Source organism: Aulonocara sp. 'chitande type north' Nkhata Bay, linkage group LG12, assembly GCF_057382095.1.
Source record: "Aulonocara sp. 'chitande type north' Nkhata Bay isolate Kocher_YH1m ecotype deep benthic linkage group LG12, A_spYH_male_GT1.1, whole genome shotgun sequence".
Taxonomy (NCBI): domain Eukaryota; kingdom Metazoa; phylum Chordata; class Actinopteri; order Cichliformes; family Cichlidae; genus Aulonocara; species Aulonocara sp. 'chitande type north' Nkhata Bay.
This window is the reverse complement of record NC_141355.1, coordinates 40,782,201-40,801,702: the sequence shown is the minus strand read 5'-3', so window position 1 is coordinate 40,801,702 and position 19,502 is coordinate 40,782,201. Positions and strand designations below refer to the sequence as shown.

The window sequence follows — 19,502 nt, the reverse complement described above, 5'->3', positions numbered from 1 at the left end:
TTCAGGCTCTGGCTGGCATCATTGTCCTCTGTTAGAACGAGCATGGCTCTGCCTGGCTCACCTTCTCTGTGTACGTTCTTCCTTTAGCATCATTCAGTCTCTGTCCTGTGCTGATCACGTTCAGTGGGACGACTGGATAAGCGCTCGACTCTGTGTCTGTTTAACCCGGAGTGACTGTCCGGCACTACGTCCCAGTAAGACCGAGGCCGTGCTTACCTGTGAACTAGCATCAGTCAGAGTTCATGTCGTCTGCTTCACATATTACATCTGCAGCAGGGCTCGGTGTCACAGAAAGAAGCATTATTTTGAACTGTGACTCATGCTAAGCTGCTCTCAGAGTCCAACAGTAAGAATGGAAATAAGGGAGCTGTGTGTCATGTGTTGGTTCAGACTGAGCGTGCTCAGAGCGTGAGCTGCAATCACACTTCAGTCCTGAGGTGGCACTGTGACCGCCTCCAGCCGGTAAAGCCGATCAGATCAGCGCTCTCTCTCTCTGAGCCAGGGTCTCTTGCTCCTCCCGGCAGCAGATGGTCTCTCTCTCTTGCCCTCGCCCGCCCTCTTGCTCGCCCACTGGCAGATGGTCTCTCTCTCTCTCTCTGAGGATGACAGAACGTGCCAGGCGTCGTCGAGCAGAGAGGCAATAAAGTTTACAGTGATTTGAATTTAGAATTTTTGAATGTTGGCGGCCGACAGGTGAGTTATTGATTACTGATGTCAGCGTGCGATCACATGGTCAGCAGGTCATGGGTTAAACACTCAGACTGTGGATTCACATTAGAGCATTTATATTTATGAAACGTTTGAGCTTCTGTTTGTGTGTTAGCTGTTATGTTTCTTTGTGTTCTGGTTGTTTCATGTTTTGCTGTAAGAACACATGATTTTACCAACTTTGGGGATGAATGATGTTAATTGGATTTTATTGTCCTGTTTTCTGTTTGAACAAATAGCATCACCTGTTTTTGACTTTCAGGCTTCAGAGCTCAGTCGTGAGGCTGTGCTGTCACAGTGACATGTTCAAAGTTGGTGTTGATCTGCTGGATTAAAGCAAAGATGACCTCTGAACTTTGTTCTCTAACGTGGTGCCTTTAAAGACCAGCTCAGTGTTTGGAACGAATCTGTTTCCTCTATTAGCTCCTCACTGACAGTAAAATCTGTCAAAATGTGTGGTGCTGTGTCAACACACCAACACCAGCAGGCTTTCTTTAGTGGAAGCACCTGCACAGGTTTGAGGTTGGGCACTGGCAACACGTCAGTGGAAAACAAGGACAACCCGCCAAGTGAGCAGCTGGTTTCCTAGCACAGGTTCAGGACGTCACTGAGGAGCATCTGCTGCTAATGAACCCGTTATGGTGCCATCGTAAACACCCTAAAAGGGTCAGGAGGTCTGACACGTCACTACAGAGGTCAAGTGTTAGGGGTCTGTCACTGCTGAGGTTATATCCGGTAATGGGCAGGTGTCTCAGGAAAGGTTTGAGGTTTAGAGTTCAGTGAAGTCACTGATGAAGTTCTGGGGACGCCGAAAAGGAGCTGGACAGGGGTCAGGGATCAGGGGTCAGGAAGGGGTCACTGAGGAGGTAAGCGGAGGAATAACCTCAGACTGTGTTTGTGTTCTAGGATGATGCTGAATGATCGGTGGACCATCATGAACAACAGCAGCTCAGAGCTCGACAGCAAGCGGCCAAACAAGCACAAGGTATCTCCACGTTAGCCGTTAGCACCTAGCTGCGTTGGCTCAGACAGCAGAGAGCCGCGCAGAGTTAAGTCGTGTTAATCTGGAGTTAAACTGTCAGATCAGCGCAGGAGTAATCTTCAGCATATGTCGGCTTTACTGCAGATTACACCCTGCAGGAGCATGCAGGATCTTCACGCCACTTCTAACTAGAGATGGCACGATACCACTTTTTTATGTCCAATACCGATATCATAAATTTGGATATCTGCCGATACCGATATGAATCCGATATAGTGTTTTTTAATCAATAAAACAGTTTTTTGAATATCTTGCTGCATTTTGTATAAGTTCATACTAAAGTTTAAATAAACAACAACACTAAAGCTATTCTGTTATACTGTATGCAAAAAATACAACAAAATATGTCATAGATCAGCAACACTGGTCAATCTAATAAACTTAAACCTGCTCCATCCTCCCTATTCTGGTATTTTAAAGAGTAAGCAACCTGACTAATAGGGTTGCAAACTCCCAGCAAAAAAAAAAAAAAAAGGGAACCACCCCCCACCCTCCACCTCATGATGCTTAATCGACGTAATCAACTTTAATTTGATGCAGTGTGAAAAAAAAATGCACAGAAATAAATTCTTTTTCAAGAATAATTAAATAGATTCAACATCTTTCTTCAACAGAATTGCAGACTGCACAGATGGTATCTTCCCAAAGGAAAAAGTACTATAGCTTACTAGGGTATATTAGACTTAACAGTTACTATATACAGTAATGGACTTCTATACATTTTATATCAGATTAAAACTTTGGGTGTAAGATTCAGATAATTATTTATTAAAAGCTCGACATTTTAAATGAGAATAAGAAAGAAAAGTATGTCTTTGTGCCCCCTTTTCCCTGTTCATGCCCTATCGGCCCCCCTGGCTAAACTTTGCTAGATCCGCCCCTGCACAGTTACCAGCGTCAGCTACGTAGAAAAAGATCCTCGAGTAGAAAGTAATATTAAATAAATTCTAACAACAGCTGATCAAGCTTAAACGTGCTGCTGTTGTTCAGCTGCTGGTTTCCTCTTTCTGGTGCAAAGTGGGCCAAAAACAAACAAGAGAGACGATCAGCTGATCATTGATCAGTTTCGTGATTGAAGTAGCAGCAGGAGAGAGAGGCAGTCGCTCCATATATCGTTTGTTAAGCTCAACGCAGGAATGCTTTACAAACATTCAGAGATGAACTTACACACTTGCTTTACTTCTCTCTGGGATCACTTCCTCGGAGATGAAATGCTGGTTTGGTAGCGAGGCTACAAACACACACAGCCGCTCTATCACATGATGCATACTGCTCCGACGTGCTACGGTTATGAGCCGAGTTACGCCGTGTCGCAAGTTTTGTGAGGTGCTTTTTTGATATTTAATGGATCGGATTACATTTTTTATTTCTCTCGGATATCCGATCCAGTAATTTAGGTCAGTATCGGACCGATACCGATGCATAATATCGGATCGGTCCATCTCTACTTCTAACCCTCACACACGCTCTGACAGGAAGCTGCACACAAAATGCACTGCCCTAACACGGAGCGTCATGACTGCCGCCGCCATGTTGGTTTTGATTTCAGGAAGTGACCACATTTGGATGAGAGAGTAATAAACTACCAGCAGAGGCGGGCAGAGTAGCCAAAACATTGTACTCAAGTAACTGTAGCGCTACCACAACATGGTTTTACTCAAGTAAAAGTAAAAAGTAGCCATCCAAGAAATTACTCGAGTAAGAGTGAAAAAGTATTTAGTAAAAAAGGCTACTTGAGTAATCAGTAACTGATCATAACATCTGATTTAATGTTTAACAATGAGATAATCAGACAGACACATTTTAAAGACTGAAAAGCAACAAAACAATAATAAAGCTAAGCAGAAAAAAGAAATATTAGGGCAGGTAGACATTATCTACCCCAGTATTTATATATTACTTCTGCAAATGTCACAGCAGAGAGTAACATTAACACAACAAGTCTGACTTATAACCTGCAGGTTTGTGTCTGTCGCCTGCATTTTTGGTTAAAACGTGTTCATTACTCATCCACTGATGTTACTCACACTGAGTAGCCAGAATAAGAGTAGTGATACTTCATAATAATATTACTCAAGTAAAAGTAAAAAGTACAGTTGTCATGGTCCTGAGCCTGCCGACTCAGTGTTTTGTGTTTCCTTATGCTTTTGTTCATTCCGAGTATGTATGCTGTGGTGATTTGCCATTTGTTAGGTTTCTGTTCTTTGCCTGCCTGCTCCCACTTCTCTGTGTTCCCTCTGTCTGTCCATGGTGTCACACTGTCTGCTTGTGAATCTGTCTGTTTAGTTCTGTGTCTTGTCTGGTTCTGTGTCTGTGAGTTTCCTGTTTTATTGTGAAGGTCTCTGTCTGATGTGAGTGTGTTCAGTTTACGTTTCCCCCTGTCCCGTCAGCTCTGATTTCTCCCAGCTGTGTTGCCCTCCTGTCTCTCATCCCCTGATTACTGGTGTGTGTATTTAAGCCCTGTGTGTTCTCCTGCGTTACTCTGTGTTCCACGGTGTCCTGTTCCTTGTCTGCGGCTCTCTGCCTTGCATCCCTTTTGGTATCTTCTCAGGTTGGGTTTCTTTAGTTATTGTCCTCCCTCATTGCCTGTTTTGCCACCACTCCACTTTGTAAATAAACATCACGAGCATTATCATCCACTGCTTGCATTTTGGGTCCTTTCTCCCTCCAACACCACACGGCTCGCCTTGGCAGCCGTGACAACAGTCTAGTAAAACTACTCCAAAAAGTACTTTTTTCTTAAATGTTACTCATGTAAATGTAATTAGTTACTACCCACCTCTGCCTACCAGCTAATGCTAACTAGCCTGGTTGTCAGACTTCATCACACAAACACACAGATACCTGCTAATTAGTAAGATCCAATCACAATCCAGCAACAGGAGATTCAGTTCCCGGTGAGATGGTTCGGTTTTTAGCATCACATGACCCTGAGCTGTCGTCTTCTGGCTAATGTTGCTTGTGCTAGTTTGTCTGCTAATATGGACCCTCCTTAGAGGTTGGTAAACTCTCAGTGCTGATCCAAATTACGTTATCAGGTAATGTTACAAGCTATCTATCAACAGCTATCTGTAACTTAGCGTTTGTCTGTGTGTGTTCGTAGAAGGTGTGCAGCTTCCTGTTATGGTCTGGTGGCACGTTGGTCATCATCGCAGTCATTGTTGCAGCAACAGTTGCCATCTTGTACCTGAACCACTATCCTCTACCCTTCATCAGCAGGTAACACACCTGTACATGTCTCTCTTTCCTTCCTTCTGCCTGTCTAAATATAAATCTGGGATTGTCATGGTTACAGGGGGGAAGTGTCCTCATCTGTAGTTTCAACCAATCCCAAAGAGTCTGGGCCCCTGGTGACAGTGTCACGTGTTGCAGACGGAGAGCCAATCAGCATCTTCCTGGACCCAAACTGTCCGGACTTTAGTGAGCACTTCCTCCGATGGGAGGTGCTGCAGAGCTCGCTGCTACGGGCGCTGACCAATTACAATGCAGATGATTGGCAGGACCACGGATTTGTCCAGAAGCTGGAGGAGGAGCTAAAGGTGTTATTAGGCCACACCCACAACCTGAGAGTGGAAGCTGATTCGCTGAAAAGAGGCCAAGGTGTTCTGGACCAACGATTGGACAGACTGCAGAGTGAACAGAGCCGCATCGTCAAGGTATGAATCAAAGTAATTAAAATGTAATTGAATGAATGAAATAGGAATGCACTGCTGGAAGAGAGTGAAATGCAATTTTATTTAAGTTAAATGAAAGAGAAGACCGACATCCCCTAGGCAACATTAAATAAGACACGAAACTGATACAATATCAAAATATCGAGTTTGTACACAAATGAGGCATCTGTCATGGTGATATAGATACATATGGATTACAAAAGAATACATAATCCAGTCTTTAAGTCTGACGTCATTAGCTGTTTCCAGGTCCAAACTCTGCTTCAGGTCCCAAAGTCAAACGAACACTGCAGCATCACTGAGTTAAAAACTGTCTAAATTCTTTCATCTTTAATAAAATGATCAGCGTTGCTGTTTTACCAGGTGTAACAATTAAGTTTAACATCCAGGCATCCATGAAAACAGAATTTATTACATTTAATGTTGTTAGAAGTTAGCTCGCTAGCTTCCAGCTAAACATGATATAGCATGTTCTGAGTGAGAGACTTCTGAAACAATTCAAATGTACAGCTCTGATCAACCTGAAGTCCACTGTCATCTCCTTTTCTTTGGCAGCAAGGCAAAGCTAGGTTGTTGTTACTGGTCTTATATTACTAAACAGTCCCTCCCTCTTTGTGTACCTGTACAGGTGATGTCTGACAATCACTCAGGTGTGTTGAAGTTGGTGGCAGGTTTCAGTGATTCTCTGCTCAGCCTGCAGAGGGAGACAGATAGTCTGAGGAGCCTGAAGAGTGAGCTGAGCAAAGACAGCACTCTCAGAGGTAACGCACACGCGCACACACACACACGCACACACACACACACACGCGCACACACAGGTGAATCACAGGTAGATGTTCTACATTTCAGAATAATTTCCATCATTTTCCCAGCTGGCTCATTACATTTGAAATCTGCTTTTGTTTACACATTTCCTGCTCGATTGTCTCCCATTTTTGTTACAAAGTTTTGGTTTGAACATTTATGATGTTAAATTTTAGCTTCATATTACAAATAAATGTTTTTACCTTCAAAGTGAATCAGAATCTGTATCTGAACAGATACATAAAAAAATGTCTGCAGACTGAAAATCTGAGCAAAAGTCCAACATTCCAGAAAAGTCCCAAATCACCAGCTCGTACCACGTCCTCATTTTTACTTTGACAGCATTTCTAGTAGATCATGGCAGATGGCGTGAGCCTGAATGGAGGCCTTGGTTTGGGGACGGCCTCAGAGGGGCCCGACGGTGGCAGATCCCCGTGCACTCACGAGAAGTGCATGAATAGTAAAAGGGAGGCAGGATGAACAGCTTGTAGTGTAACTAGGAACCATTTCTGAATGGTATATAGTTCAGCCAACCGTCAGGCGTCTCAGGAGGGGAAAGCGGTGCTCTACCTGCACTGTGTATAGTGCTGGCGGAGCGCTGCTGACGTCAACTGAGAAAATTGTCAGGCGGTGGAAGGAATACTTCGAGGACCTCCTTAATCCCACTGACACGTCTTCCGAGGAGGAAGCAGAGTCTGAGGATGAGGGGAATGACCCGCCAATTTCCGGGGGCGAGGTCACTGAGGCAGTTAAACAACTCCTTGGTGGCAGAGCCCCTGGTGTTGATGAGGTCCGCCCCGAGTTCCTGAAGGCTCTGGACGTTGTAGGGCTGTCCTGGTTGACACGCCTCTGCAATGTTGCGTGGAGATCAGGGGCAGTACCCGTGGACTGGCAGACCGGGGTGGTGGTCCCCATCTTTAGGCCCTACCCTGTTCTCATTATATATGCTTCCTTTAAGTGCTATCTTTGAGAAATACCACATTGCTTTTCATTATTATGCCGACGACATCCAGATCTATTTTGAGTTAAATGATGATCTAGCTCTGTCCTTGAGTAGCTTTCGAGAGTGCATGTGTGAGGTCAAGCAATGGCTTCTGGCAAATACTCTTATCCTTAATGATAAGAAAACTGAAATTATGATCTTTGGCAGTGACGCTCTCCGTGCCAAACTTCATGATGCCTTTGGTTTTCTCACTAGCTCCTTCTCTGACACTGTTAGGAATCTGGGTGTGCTACTTGACAGCTCATTTAAACTTGATAAACAAGTGTCTGCTGTCGTCAGATCCAGTTTTTACCAACTTCGCCTTATTTCTAAGGCCAAACACTACATCCCGCACAATGATCTGGAAAAGCTCATCCATGCCTTTGTAACGTCAAGGCTAGATTATTGTAATTCACTTTATTATGGTCTCCACTCTACCCTTCTACATAGATTACAGACAGTCCAGAATGCCGCTGCACGCATTCTAACTAAAACTAAGAAGTTTGCTCACATCACTCCCGTCCTTGCTGATCTGCACTGGTTGCCTGTGAAATTTCGTATTCAATTTAAAATTCTGTTGCTTACTTTTAAAATTACTAATAACACAGGACCAAGCTATCTTAAGGAACTCTTAAACTCATATGCTCCTGCGAGGGCTTTAAGATCATCCTCACAGTTATTGTTGGTTCAGCCCAGATCTCGTTTGAAGTCTAGAGGTGATCGAGCGTTTGCTCTAGCTGCACCTGAGCTGTGGAACAATCTCCCGATTGGCATCCGGGCGTCTGATTCTATTCAATCTTTTAAATCACGGCTTAAAACATATTTGTTTGAACTTGCTTTTTCTACCAGTTAAATCCTGGCCTTGTTTGCAGTGAGTTATTCTATTAATTTTTCTGTTTGTCTTGCGTTGTCTATGTTCTCTATCACTGTGTTTGATGGTACAGCTTTACTTTGCTATAGCTATGTGCTATAGTTTACTCTTATTAGTGGTTTTTACCTGTGAACATAATTCCACACTTATATGACTCTGATGTTATAGTGTTAATTGTTTTATTCTTTTATTCTTTTATGTAAAGCACTTTGGCATGCCCTTGGCTTTTAAATGTGCTCTATAAATAAAGATTGTTGTTGTTGTTGTTGTTGTTTAAGAAGGGGGACCAGAGGGTGTGTTCCAACTACAGGGGGATCACACTCCTCAGCCTCCCTGGGAAAGTCTATGCCAGGGTGCTGGAAAGGAGAGTTCGTCCGCTAGTCGAACCTCAGATACAGGAGGAACAATGCGGTTTTCGTCCTGGTCGCGGAACACTGGACCAGCTCTTTATCCTCTCCAGGATACTTGAGGGTGCATGGGAGTTTGCTCAACCAGTCTACATGTGTTTTGTGGACTTGGAGAAGGCATTCGACCGTGTCCCTCGGGGTGTCCTGTGGGAGGTGCTGCGGGAGTATGGGGTGTCTGGCCCATTGCTACGGGCCATTCGATCCCTATACAACTGTTGCAAGAGCTTGGTTCGTATTGCCGGCAATAAGTCGGACTCGTTCCCGGTGGGTGATGGGCTCCGCCAGGGCTGCCCTTTGTCTCCGGTTCTGTTCATAATTTTTATGGACAGGATTTCTAGGCGCAGCCAAGTGGCGGAGGGCTTTCACTTAGGTGGCCTCAGAATCTCATCTCTGCTTTTTGCAGATGATGTGGTTCTGTTGGCTTCATCGGGTGAAGGCCTCCAGCTCGCACTGGAACGGTTCGCAGCCGAGTGTGAAGCAGCGGGAATGAGGATCAGCACCTCCAAATCTGAGGCCATGGTTCTCAGCCGGAAAAGGGTGGAGTGCCCACTCCGGGTCGGGATGAGTTCCTGCCCCAAGTGGAGGAGTTCAAGTATCTCGGGGTCTTGTTCGCGAGTGATGGGAGAAGGGAGCCGGAGATCGACAGATGGATTGGGGCTGCAGCTGCAGTAATGCGGACGCTGCACCGGTCCGTCGTGGTGAAGAGGGAGCTGAGTGTAAAAGCGAAGCTCTCAATTTACCGGTCCATCTACGTCCCTACCCTCACCTATGGCCACGAGCTGTGGGTAGTGACCGAAAAAACGAGATCGCGGATACAAGCGGCAGAAATGAGCTTCCTCCGAAGGGTGGCTGGCCTCTCCCTTAGAGATAGGGTGAGAAGTTCGGCCATCCGGGAGGGGCTCAGAGTAGAGCAGCTGCTGCTCCACATCGAAAGGAGCCAGCTGAGGTGGTTCGGGCATCTGACAAGGATGCCCCCTGGGCGCCTCCTGGGTGAGGTGTTCCAGGCATGTCCCACCGGGAGGAGGCCCCGGGGCAGACCCAGGACACGCTGGAGAGATTATATCTCTCGGCTGGCCTGGGAACGCCTTGGTATTCCCCCGGATAAGCTGGAGGAGGTGGCTGGGGAGAGGGAGGTCTGGGCCTCTTTGCTTAGGCTGCTGCCCCCGCGACCCGGCCTCGGATAAAGCGGATGAAGATGGATGAATGGATGGATGGATATAGTTCAGTTTCACACACAGTACAGCAACATTTTGAACACAAAACATTTTAACCTGAATTCTCAAACGTCACTTCAGAGTGATAGCACAAATGCACATATTTAACATATGTCCTCGGTTATAATGAGCCTTTTGTCTTCGCTTTTCTCCTCCCCGTCCCTCGGTCCTGTCCGTTCTCACCATAATTACTTAAAAAGTAAAATAAATAATAAAGATTGAATAAACTATGAAAATCACGTGGACGAGTACACGAAAAGCCAAAATGGTCCGTGTGGGAACACAAATCTATTGGGACTAGTTCTGGACGGTACAGTGTCAGACAGGAAAGGCAAAAAAAGTCCAAAACTCCAGGATTGTGTGTTTTTGGCTCAGACTGCCTCCTCGAGTTTGTGTGTTTGTGGTACAGCCTTCATGTTATCGACGAGCCTTTGTATAATAACAGCTATCTAACACACTAACTGACCTGTGAGTCACTGACTGTGCATGCAGACCTGTTGATTTCAGATGAATGACACACAAATAAAGAAGATAAGTAGCTGTCACCTGAGTCCAGGTGTGTCTGACAGGTGGACAGAGTGACCTCCACAGACACACCTGTGTTGCTGATGATGTCATTTCCCCTGTCCCTCAGCTGTCAGACCCAGGGACTGCAGCGACATCCTGAAATCTGGTGTCTCTCAGGATGGCGTTTACTCCGTGTTTCCAACCCACGACCCCAATGGCTTCATGGTTTACTGCGACATGAGCACAGATGGAGGAGGCTGGACGGTACACACACACACACACACACACACACACACACCCTAGGTGCTAATTCGTTTGTCAGCCTGAGCTTGTTAGACACCTGCTTCGGTTTGACTAGCTTAGCATACAGGAGACCTGCAGGAGATCCTGTCACACCCAATGTTCCCTCTAAGCTGTGCGCGTGCGCAATTGCGCACTGCTGGCACGTCTCTGCGCACAAAGAAAAATCTAACCTGAATTGAAATTAAAATGAAAACTTTAACAATCCTGTTCTGCAGTGTTAGTCAGTGACTGGCTGCTCCCGTATGGGATCAGAACGATGCCACCTTATCCCACAGTCCAGCCAATGATGCGATTCACATTCGTATATACGCAGCCAATCAACGTCGCTGACAGGCTCTGACAGCGTCCTTATGTGCCGACACCGGTGTTTTAGCAAAGCGGCTGATGTGGAGTGAAGTCACGTTAATGACAACGTGCACAACCATTGGAGATGTGAGCAGCACAGACGGAACAACTGACGGACAAAGTGTGGACTTTATACCAGTTTTTAAACTGTGTTGATCGGCCACGTAAAACCAGAGTTATGATAAAATATCTGCAATGTTTGTTTTCTTCCTGAATACTGTCGTTGTTTATATTTACTGCAGGAAGAAACGGTAAAAACGGCGTTTTATAAGGAAAACGCTCGAAAGCCTGTGAGCAAAAACAAACTCCACCCCGTCTCCCTTTCCTATTCGTCCAAAAAAAGTACCATGTCGACCAATCAAAAAATGATATGGCAACGTGGCATCTAGTTGTTAAGAAACGGGGGGAAGTTTTAGGAGTGACGGCGGAGCGGCACAAATAATTTGTGTGGCATCAGATTTGATGCAGAACAGCTGATTGTTCTGTAAATAGTTTGAAAGGTTTATTTAAAAACACCTTGGTTGCATTTTTAGGTAAACAGCTGCAAAACACTTTGTTGTTTGCATAACTCAGTTACTTTTTTGAAGAAGTAACTATATAATTAACTGCCCAGCATTGGTCATTGTTTACTGTATGTTGCAGACAGAGTTACAGACTCTCTAACAGACCACAGACTCATAATACAAGTCAGAGCTTTATGAAAAATAAAGAAAGTTTTGTTTTCAAACTTGGAGTTCAAGTTATTTTTCCTTCCAGTAGTGTTAACATGCTACAGGTCATGAACAAGATTGTTTTAAGTTTTCATTGTAAGTGGGCTGAAGCAGTTAATTTAAAGTAGTCTAACATAAATGCTGTAATTTGATTACTTTAATAAACCATGTGACTTGGATGCTGGCGTGACCACACTGCACACGTCTGCTGTTGCTCACAGTGGTCCAAGGGACGCTCAGGGAGTTTGTGTGTTCGCTCAGACACGTGAAAAATTAGAGGGAACATTGATCACACTTCATCAATCACACCGATTAATTTTATCAGCACGACTGTTTCTTTAATTAAGACTGATAATGTACCTGTCAGAGGCTTCACACCTGTGTGTGTGTGCGTACAGGTGATTCAGAGGAGGGAGGACGGCTCGGTGAACTTCTTCAGAGGATGGGAGGCTTACAGGGACGGATTTGGGACAACGACTGGAGAGCACTGGCTTGGTCTGATACACACACGTTGGTTTTCCTGTGTTTGTGGGGGCCATTACTCACTGAGTGCACACACAGGAACCTGAACTTTATCCTTCTTAGCTGAAACAACGGGACACTGTTATCCAGTTTCCTCAGGTTTTTTTGAGCACACGTTGCACACCATGCTGAGATATTTCAAGCTGTCAGCTCACAGCTTTGAGAATCATCCTAAAATACTTTTTAGATGCTTAACAAAGAAAACATTCCTGTAAATATGGTCAGGTACAAGGACTGGAGTGGAACTGAATAAAAAAGTAACCAATGTCCAAGAAGAACTTCAGAAAGCTGGATTAATGTTTTAAATCAAGAAAACGAGAACTAAAGTTTTTAAATGGATGATTTAGGAGAGAAAGAAAAATATTTAAATAAAAAACACTAACCACAGAAATACTCGATACAAAACTTAGCGGTACTTCAATAAAGTACCTCAAACTGGATGTATTAAAGCTTCAGCCAAGCATGGTGTTCTTTATGTTTAACTCTTTATTCTTTGTATTTATGTATATTTCCTGAGTTGTTTGTCGGGTCATTTCACATTCAAATAATTAAAGAAGGGTTTAACCCAACCACGTCTGACCAGCCCGGGGCAAAAACAAACGTCGTGATAGGAGCTGTGCAAAACTTCAGGACCTGCTGTCATCAGTTTGAGTGATGACGGTTGGGCTGGTTTCTAATAAAACTGATCGCAGCTGGGCAACATCAGCAGCAGCTTCATGAAATGACACCTTTAATCTTCTACTTTTCACAGTAAATCTTTAACCTTGGTTGTTCCCACAGTCAGGTGGGAAAGTTTTGTTATTATTCTTTATTTTTCTAATTTCAGGTGAGAGTAACGTGTTCAAAGGTGTTTTTGTGTTTTGTCATGTAACCGAGTAGAACTTCAGGTAAAATGTTGATGGGTCCCGTGGTAAAGCGGTGAGACTGGTCCTCACAAAGACAGTGTCCAGCACACAGTTTAGAAAGCAGCACAGTGACACCTGGCTGTCTCTCTCAGGTCTGCAGAGGATCTACTCGCTCACCAGGTCAGGTGGTTCCGAGCTGCGTATCGACATGGCAGACTTCGATAACGCCACAGCGTTCGCTCAGTACTCTGAATTCTCCGTTGGTCGAGACTCCGTGAACCCCGAGGAGGACGGATACCCACTGACTGTGGACGGGTACTCCGGGACTGCAGGTACCACGCGGTAACACACAGTACCACAGATTACCACACAGTACTGCACAGTACACAGCCGGGTATTTCTCTGCAGGTGACTCCCTCCTCAAGCACTCGGGGATGCGGTTCACCACCAAAGACCGCGACCAGGACCAATCAGAGAACAACTGTGCGGCGTACTACCAGGGGGCGTGGTGGTACCGGAACTGCCACACCTCCAACTTGAATGGGCAGTACCTGAGAGGAGGCCACGCCTCCTACGCTGACGGTGTGGAGTGGTCCAGCTGGACTGGTTGGCAGTACTCGCTTCGCTTCACGGAGATGAAGATCCGACCCCGACCGGAGTCCTGAACCTGGGCCGAGAGCTCATGATTGGTTGTGACTGTAGATGGTTAGAGTCTGTATGACCTCCATAAGTACAATTGTAAATGATGGTAGACAGAGCGTTGATGTGTTACTTACCTTTTTTTGTTTCATCAATAAACTCATTTGACAAGACGATCCATAATCACTCTGATCGATCTTTACGACGCGGTGTTAGAGGTCACGCTCCTCTGATGGAAGTGGGTGGGTTAAATGGTAAATGGCCTGTATTTATATAGCGCTTTTCTAGTCCCTAAGGACCCCAAAGTGCTTTACATATCCAGTCATTCACCCATTCACACACACATTCACACACTGGTGATGGCAGCTACATTGTAGCCACAGCCACCCTGGGGCGCACTGACAGAGGCGAGGCTGCCGGACACTGGCGCCACCGGGCCCTCTGACCACCACCAGTAGGCAACGGGTGAAGTGTCTTGCCCAAGGACACAACGACCGAGACTGTCCAAGCCGGGGCTCGAACCGGCAACCTTCCGATTACAAGGCGAACTCCCAGCTCTTGAGCCACGATCGGTTAGCGCTGGGTGGAGGTACTTCCTGTGTCAAGGAGCGGTTGTTGTCTGTGGCAGTGATAGTGCGCAGCATGCATTGATGCAAGTGTTGCAGAGCAACGTGAAGGTGAAGCTTTCAGGTTACCGGTCGGTCGGGCTCGGCCATAGTCGGTGGCTAAAATCACTGTGACATCAGGGTCAGTCTTTAGGAGCCATCCTTGCAGGAAGTGACCAGCAGCAGGTGAATCCTCAGGTGAAGTCACGAGTGGGGGCAAAGGAACAGTTCCACTACTGTGTCACACTGTTACCTAGGCAACGGGAGCCTGGAGTTACTAACAATGCGCATTCACCTGCGTGGTGATTTGTCAGAGCGACTTAAGTGGGTCAGCATCTTCCTGCCACGCTTCCTGCCACGCTCTCAGACGCCACGTTACCTGACACGGCCGAACGTTGGGCTTTTGCAGAAAATTCATCCTCAAAAAGTGCACTGTGAAAAGAAACTGGATGTGGGTTCATCCAGTTTTCAGGAGAAAGCGGCAGCAGGGAGGATATTCTCGTTTGATCTAGGAGGTCAAAGTAAGTCAAATGTATGTAGCCAGCACTGTCATAACCACAAATGTAACTAAATAACATAAAACAGGAGGAAATTCATTAAAAGCTTGTTTGTATTTGTTCAGCTGCTTTGTAAACGAGTCAGTGGAGTGTGCACGGCGTAAAGACGACAGCCTCGTGCCTGACGACCCACGCGGGGTTTGAACCCAGTACGAGGGACCGACAGCGACCTCTGACCTGAGGACCCGAGTGCTCGGGAAGAAGCAGGAGGCCTCAGCAGGTCAGAGATCAGCTGGGGAGCTTCACCGCGCAGAGCTCGAAAAGCTCAAACTAACATTTTACGTGAAACCTCAAATTTACCAACGACCGACGAGGAGAAGCCAAATCTGGAGTAACATGTGACCTCCTGTTAGTGCCGCAGCGTCGTGTGCAGTCTGAAGGCGATCCAACGCTGACTGGTTGAAACCAGTAAAAAGACGTTACAGAAGAAGTCAAAGCATGAAGAATCACCTCAGCCTCTGACACCAGCACAGGTTACAGATGTTTGAACCGTGACTCTCACACAGACTCAGCTCTCAGATACGACGCCCACATTTGTGACGGAGGAGCCTAAAGAACAGATCATGTGATGGCGAGCAATATTTCTGTTTGAACTGGACGATGTTATCATTTAACCATTATTTGATTTCTGACACAATTATTTAAAGAAGACCATTTCTAAAAGTCAGAAGCTTTGAAAGAACAGAATAACTGAATGTCATCAGCATGGAGATGATAAGGAATACTACTGTCTGATAACTTGGAGTAGAGGGAGTATATAAGGAAAAAGAGAATGGGAGCTAAACAGCACCAGTAATCCCAACAAGTCTTTGAACCTGTTTACCATCATACTGTGATCAACAGCATCAAAGGCAGAGTATAACCAGTATAACCAGTACGGAGTACCAGAGTCTGCTGCCATCAACATGTCACTACACAGTTTCACAGCAGTTTGTGGAAACCAGACTGGAAAATGTCCAAAACACTTTTTCTCCATAAAGTCGTTCAGTTGTTCTGCAACTGTTTTTTCTCACATCTTTGACACAAATGGTGATTTTGATATTGGCTGTGACTGGAACAGATGGGTCCAAATTTGGTGTCTTTAATATTGGCTCAGCAACAGCTTGTTTAAAAAGCTGAGAGCTGAGCCAGTATAAAGAGAAGTATTGATTATTTCCACAATCAAGGGGCCAACAGAGTCAAACATCCAGGAAGGAGGAAGTACAGGGTGGGCCATTTATATGGATACGCCGTAATAAAATGGGAATGGTTGGTGATATTAAAGTCCTGTTTGTGGCACATTAGTATATGTGAGGGGGCAAACTCCTCAAGATGGGCGGTGACCATGGTGGCCATTTAGAAGTCGGCCATCTTGGATACAACTTTTGTTTTTCCAATAGGAAGAGGGTCATGTGACACATCACACTTATTGGTAATGTCACAAGAACAACAATGGTGTGCTTGGTTTCAACGTAACTTTATTCTTATACCAAACAGTCAGCTCACCAAAGGTTTCGTACTCACCTCGTTCCCTAGCCTGCCCCCTGCCTGTCGGGCCTCTCTTGGACCTCGCCTCCCTCTGGACCTCCGGCTCTCACGAGGACACTCTCAGGGCTACCCCCTCCTGTATCAACTGGTTTTCACTTGCAAGTACAGCGGCTTGCAAAAGTTTTCGGCCCCCTTGAACTTTCCCACATTTTGTCACATTACAGCCACAAACATGAATCAATTTTATTGGAATTCCACATGAAAGACCAACACAAAGTGGTGCACACGTGAGAAGCTAATTCACTTTATTTACCTGCCCAGTAACTCCTCCCTCTGTTACAGAGTTTCCCATCCGTGTCCTCGTTGTGCTCCCTGTGCCCGAGTGTTGTCCCGTTTGACCCATTACTGCTCTTGTCTAGTTTCTTGATTTAAATCCATGTTCTAGTCTGAGTCTTGCTCCTTTTGTGAATAAACCTTGTAAATAGTTTATGCGCTTTTTGACTCTGCTTTTGGTCTCGAGCCTCCACTTTGTCTGTGAATATACAGAGATGGACAATTGGCAACAGCAGCGTACAAAGGACAATGATGTACATGATTTCCACAGCCAGTAATAAAACATAAATGGTAGACAGTATCCCACCTCTTTAGGTAGTGGGCAGGTCATTCATAAAAGCAGGTCACCGTAATCCAATAAATGTGAAAAGGTTGCATGAATCAAGTGTTTTCAAGTTTTCGTTTCAGCCTTGACACAAGCCTTTGAATGTGAGTTTTAAATGACAAACTCTGATCGATAATGATCCCTGATACTTTTAAGAAAATATCAGTTTCAGTTCCTTGAATGCTTTTAGTCTTAGGAGATGTAGCTAACAACTCTTTGCCATTTAAGAAAAACATGACCTTGGATTAATCTGGATGTAACACCATTTTAACTGAACAACATCAAAGGCAGCAGAAACTGCAGGGTTTATGCTACTGAAGGAGATGAGCAGTAGATAACTGTACCAAGATGGAATGCAGCGTTTGATAAATTATCACAAAAGTTGTTTATGTAAAGAGAAAAAGAGCAATGGTCCTAATATGGAGCCCAGAGGAACTCCATTGGATACTGGGAGACAAGAGGAAGAAGACCCAGCAGCGTGGACACATGTGTTCTCGCTGACAAGTACGACATGATCGCAGCCTTACACAGTGTTGGGGAGTAACAGAATACATGTACCAGTGTTACGTACTCAAAATACAAAATATGAGTAACTGTATTCTGTTACAGTTACCGTTGTTACCGTTTAAAAAGGTGGTATTCAGAATACAGTTACTTTGTTGAAATAAATGGATTACACTGCGGTCTTTTCCCGTTTTATATGTTCGGCTGAACATATGAAATACAGGTAATATGAAAATCACCTCTTTTTTGGTAATTCCACGCTGGTGGAAACCCAAACAAAACATGCATTAAGAGGCTGTCTGTGTCTCAATCTAACAGCCCATGTCACCTCTACTTCAGCCCACATAATGATGTGAAGACATGTTTGTTTTTTTAATTATTATTCAAAAAATGTTTAATATGTAGGCAACAGGCAGAGTGTTACAGGCATCGCAAGGCACTGTATGTGTGTCTGTGTGTGTGTATGCAGGTGGAATTCACACAGTGGAATTCCTTTCAACACAGAGTTAAACAATGTGGAGATGGTAAGCATAAAAATGACAACATTTAACAATTCACTCTAACAATGGACCGTCAAAGCCTGTAGCCTGATGGGCAGTGTAGTCCGTGCTGCAGGGAGAAAGGACTGCTGTACCCGTGATGTGTCTGTTATTAATATATGAAGCATGTTAGATCTGGACCCTGAAGAAACAAATGCTCATTAAAACAGCTTAAAATGTATCATTTTTCTGTTAAACAACAAGGATTAAGAACATTTTATTATTTTCCAGAATTTTGTAGGATTGTTCAGATGTTTAGTCGTTTTTGAAAGACAGAATTCTGGTTCCGACCTTTTAATTAAAGAGGTTGAATGATTTCTAAAAATCAGCCAGTCGGCCTCAGATGTAGTTTTTCTGCCCTGAGCCCAGGGAGCATCTTTTTTTGAGGAGACTGGAGAGCTGAGGAGAAAACCAAAGATTGTTTTTGTCATGAATAAATAAATGGTAAATGGCCTGTATTTATATAGCGCTTTACTAGTCCCTAAGGACCCCAAAGCACTTTACATATCCAGTCATCCACACACTGGTGATGGCAGCTACATTGTAGCCACAGCCACCCTGGGGCGCACTGACAGAGGCGAGGCTGCCGGACACTGGTGCCACCGGGCCCTCTGACCACCACCAGTAGGCAACGGGTGAAGTGTCTCGCCCAAGGACACAACGACTGAGACTGTCCAAGCCGGGGCTCGAACCGGCAACCTTCCGATCCCAACTCTTGAGCCACGATCGCCCCATGAACTAGCTGTGTGCAGGCAGATGAGGACCCAAAGGCAAAACTCACGGAGACAAAAGCTGAACTCAAAATCTCTGCTTTATAGCAGGCTTCACAAAGAAACAGAACTAAACTAGGAAAGCTAAACTGAGGGAGCACAGAGAGAGGCACACAGGTTCGGGGAAGAGACACTGACGACGCCACACTGAACTGAGGGAGACGTGGACATAAATACACAGAGGATTAACGAGGGGAGCACACGGGGAACACAGGTGACACTGATAACCATAACGAGACACGGCAGGAGCAAACTGACGGGAGACTATCAAAGTAATAATAATAATAATAAACTTTATTTATAAAGCACACTTAAAAACCAAGGGTATGCCAAGGTGCTTAACAAGTAAAATAGAGTATATGAGGAGGATAATAGAAATAGGACCAAAGCAAGTACTAAATATGCAAGCAGATAACTGTCACTAATACATAGGAAAGCAACAGGTACAGAGCAAACAAGAATTTAAATGAGCATAAAAGTGCGTGATATAAAATCATAAAAGAAATATTAACTAGAGGGAAAGGCAAGATTGAATAAGTGGGTTTTTAATCGTGATTTGAACAGTGCAATGGAATCAGATGCGCGGAGGTCGAGAGGAAGGGTACCGCGGCAGCCAGAGCAAAACGCACGGTCACCCCGAGACTTCAGTCGAGATCTGGGTTGGGTCAGAAGTAGTTGAGTGGCAGATCTGAGTGTTCTAGCAGGAAGCACACAGAGGCAGACCAGGGGGAGAGCACGGACATAACGGGCTGAGGAAAACATGGAATAAAACACAAGGAGGGGGAACGAGGACTCACATACACAGAGGGGCCACACAGGGGGTAAAGTC

The 19,502-nt window shown here is 45.1% G+C and overlaps 1 protein-coding gene across 2 annotated transcripts in view; it reads left to right on the top strand.

Moving 5' to 3' along the window:
- Positions 1–13,749, top strand: part of fibcd1a (fibrinogen C domain containing 1a) — a 15,119-nt gene extending 1,370 nt beyond the window's left edge. The window contains exons 1-9 of one of the 2 annotated variants that reach the window (XM_086257940.1): positions 497–693; positions 1,615–1,693; positions 4,854–4,969; positions 5,046–5,406; positions 6,053–6,185; positions 10,337–10,473; positions 11,966–12,062; positions 13,087–13,266; positions 13,343–13,749. In XM_086257940.1, coding sequence (XP_086114066.1) covers positions 677–693; positions 1,615–1,693; positions 4,854–4,969; positions 5,046–5,406; positions 6,053–6,185; positions 10,337–10,473; positions 11,966–12,062; positions 13,087–13,266; positions 13,343–13,599 — 1,377 coding nt within the window. In that variant the 5' untranslated portion in view covers positions 497–676 and the 3' untranslated portion in view covers positions 13,600–13,749. Of the gene's footprint in view, positions 1–496; positions 694–1,614; positions 1,694–4,853; positions 4,970–5,045; positions 5,407–6,052; positions 6,186–10,336; positions 10,474–11,965; positions 12,063–13,086; positions 13,267–13,342 lie in introns of those variants that run through there. The other variant, XM_086257942.1, reaches the window with a different exon arrangement.
- Positions 13,750–19,502: the final 5,753 nt, after the last annotated feature.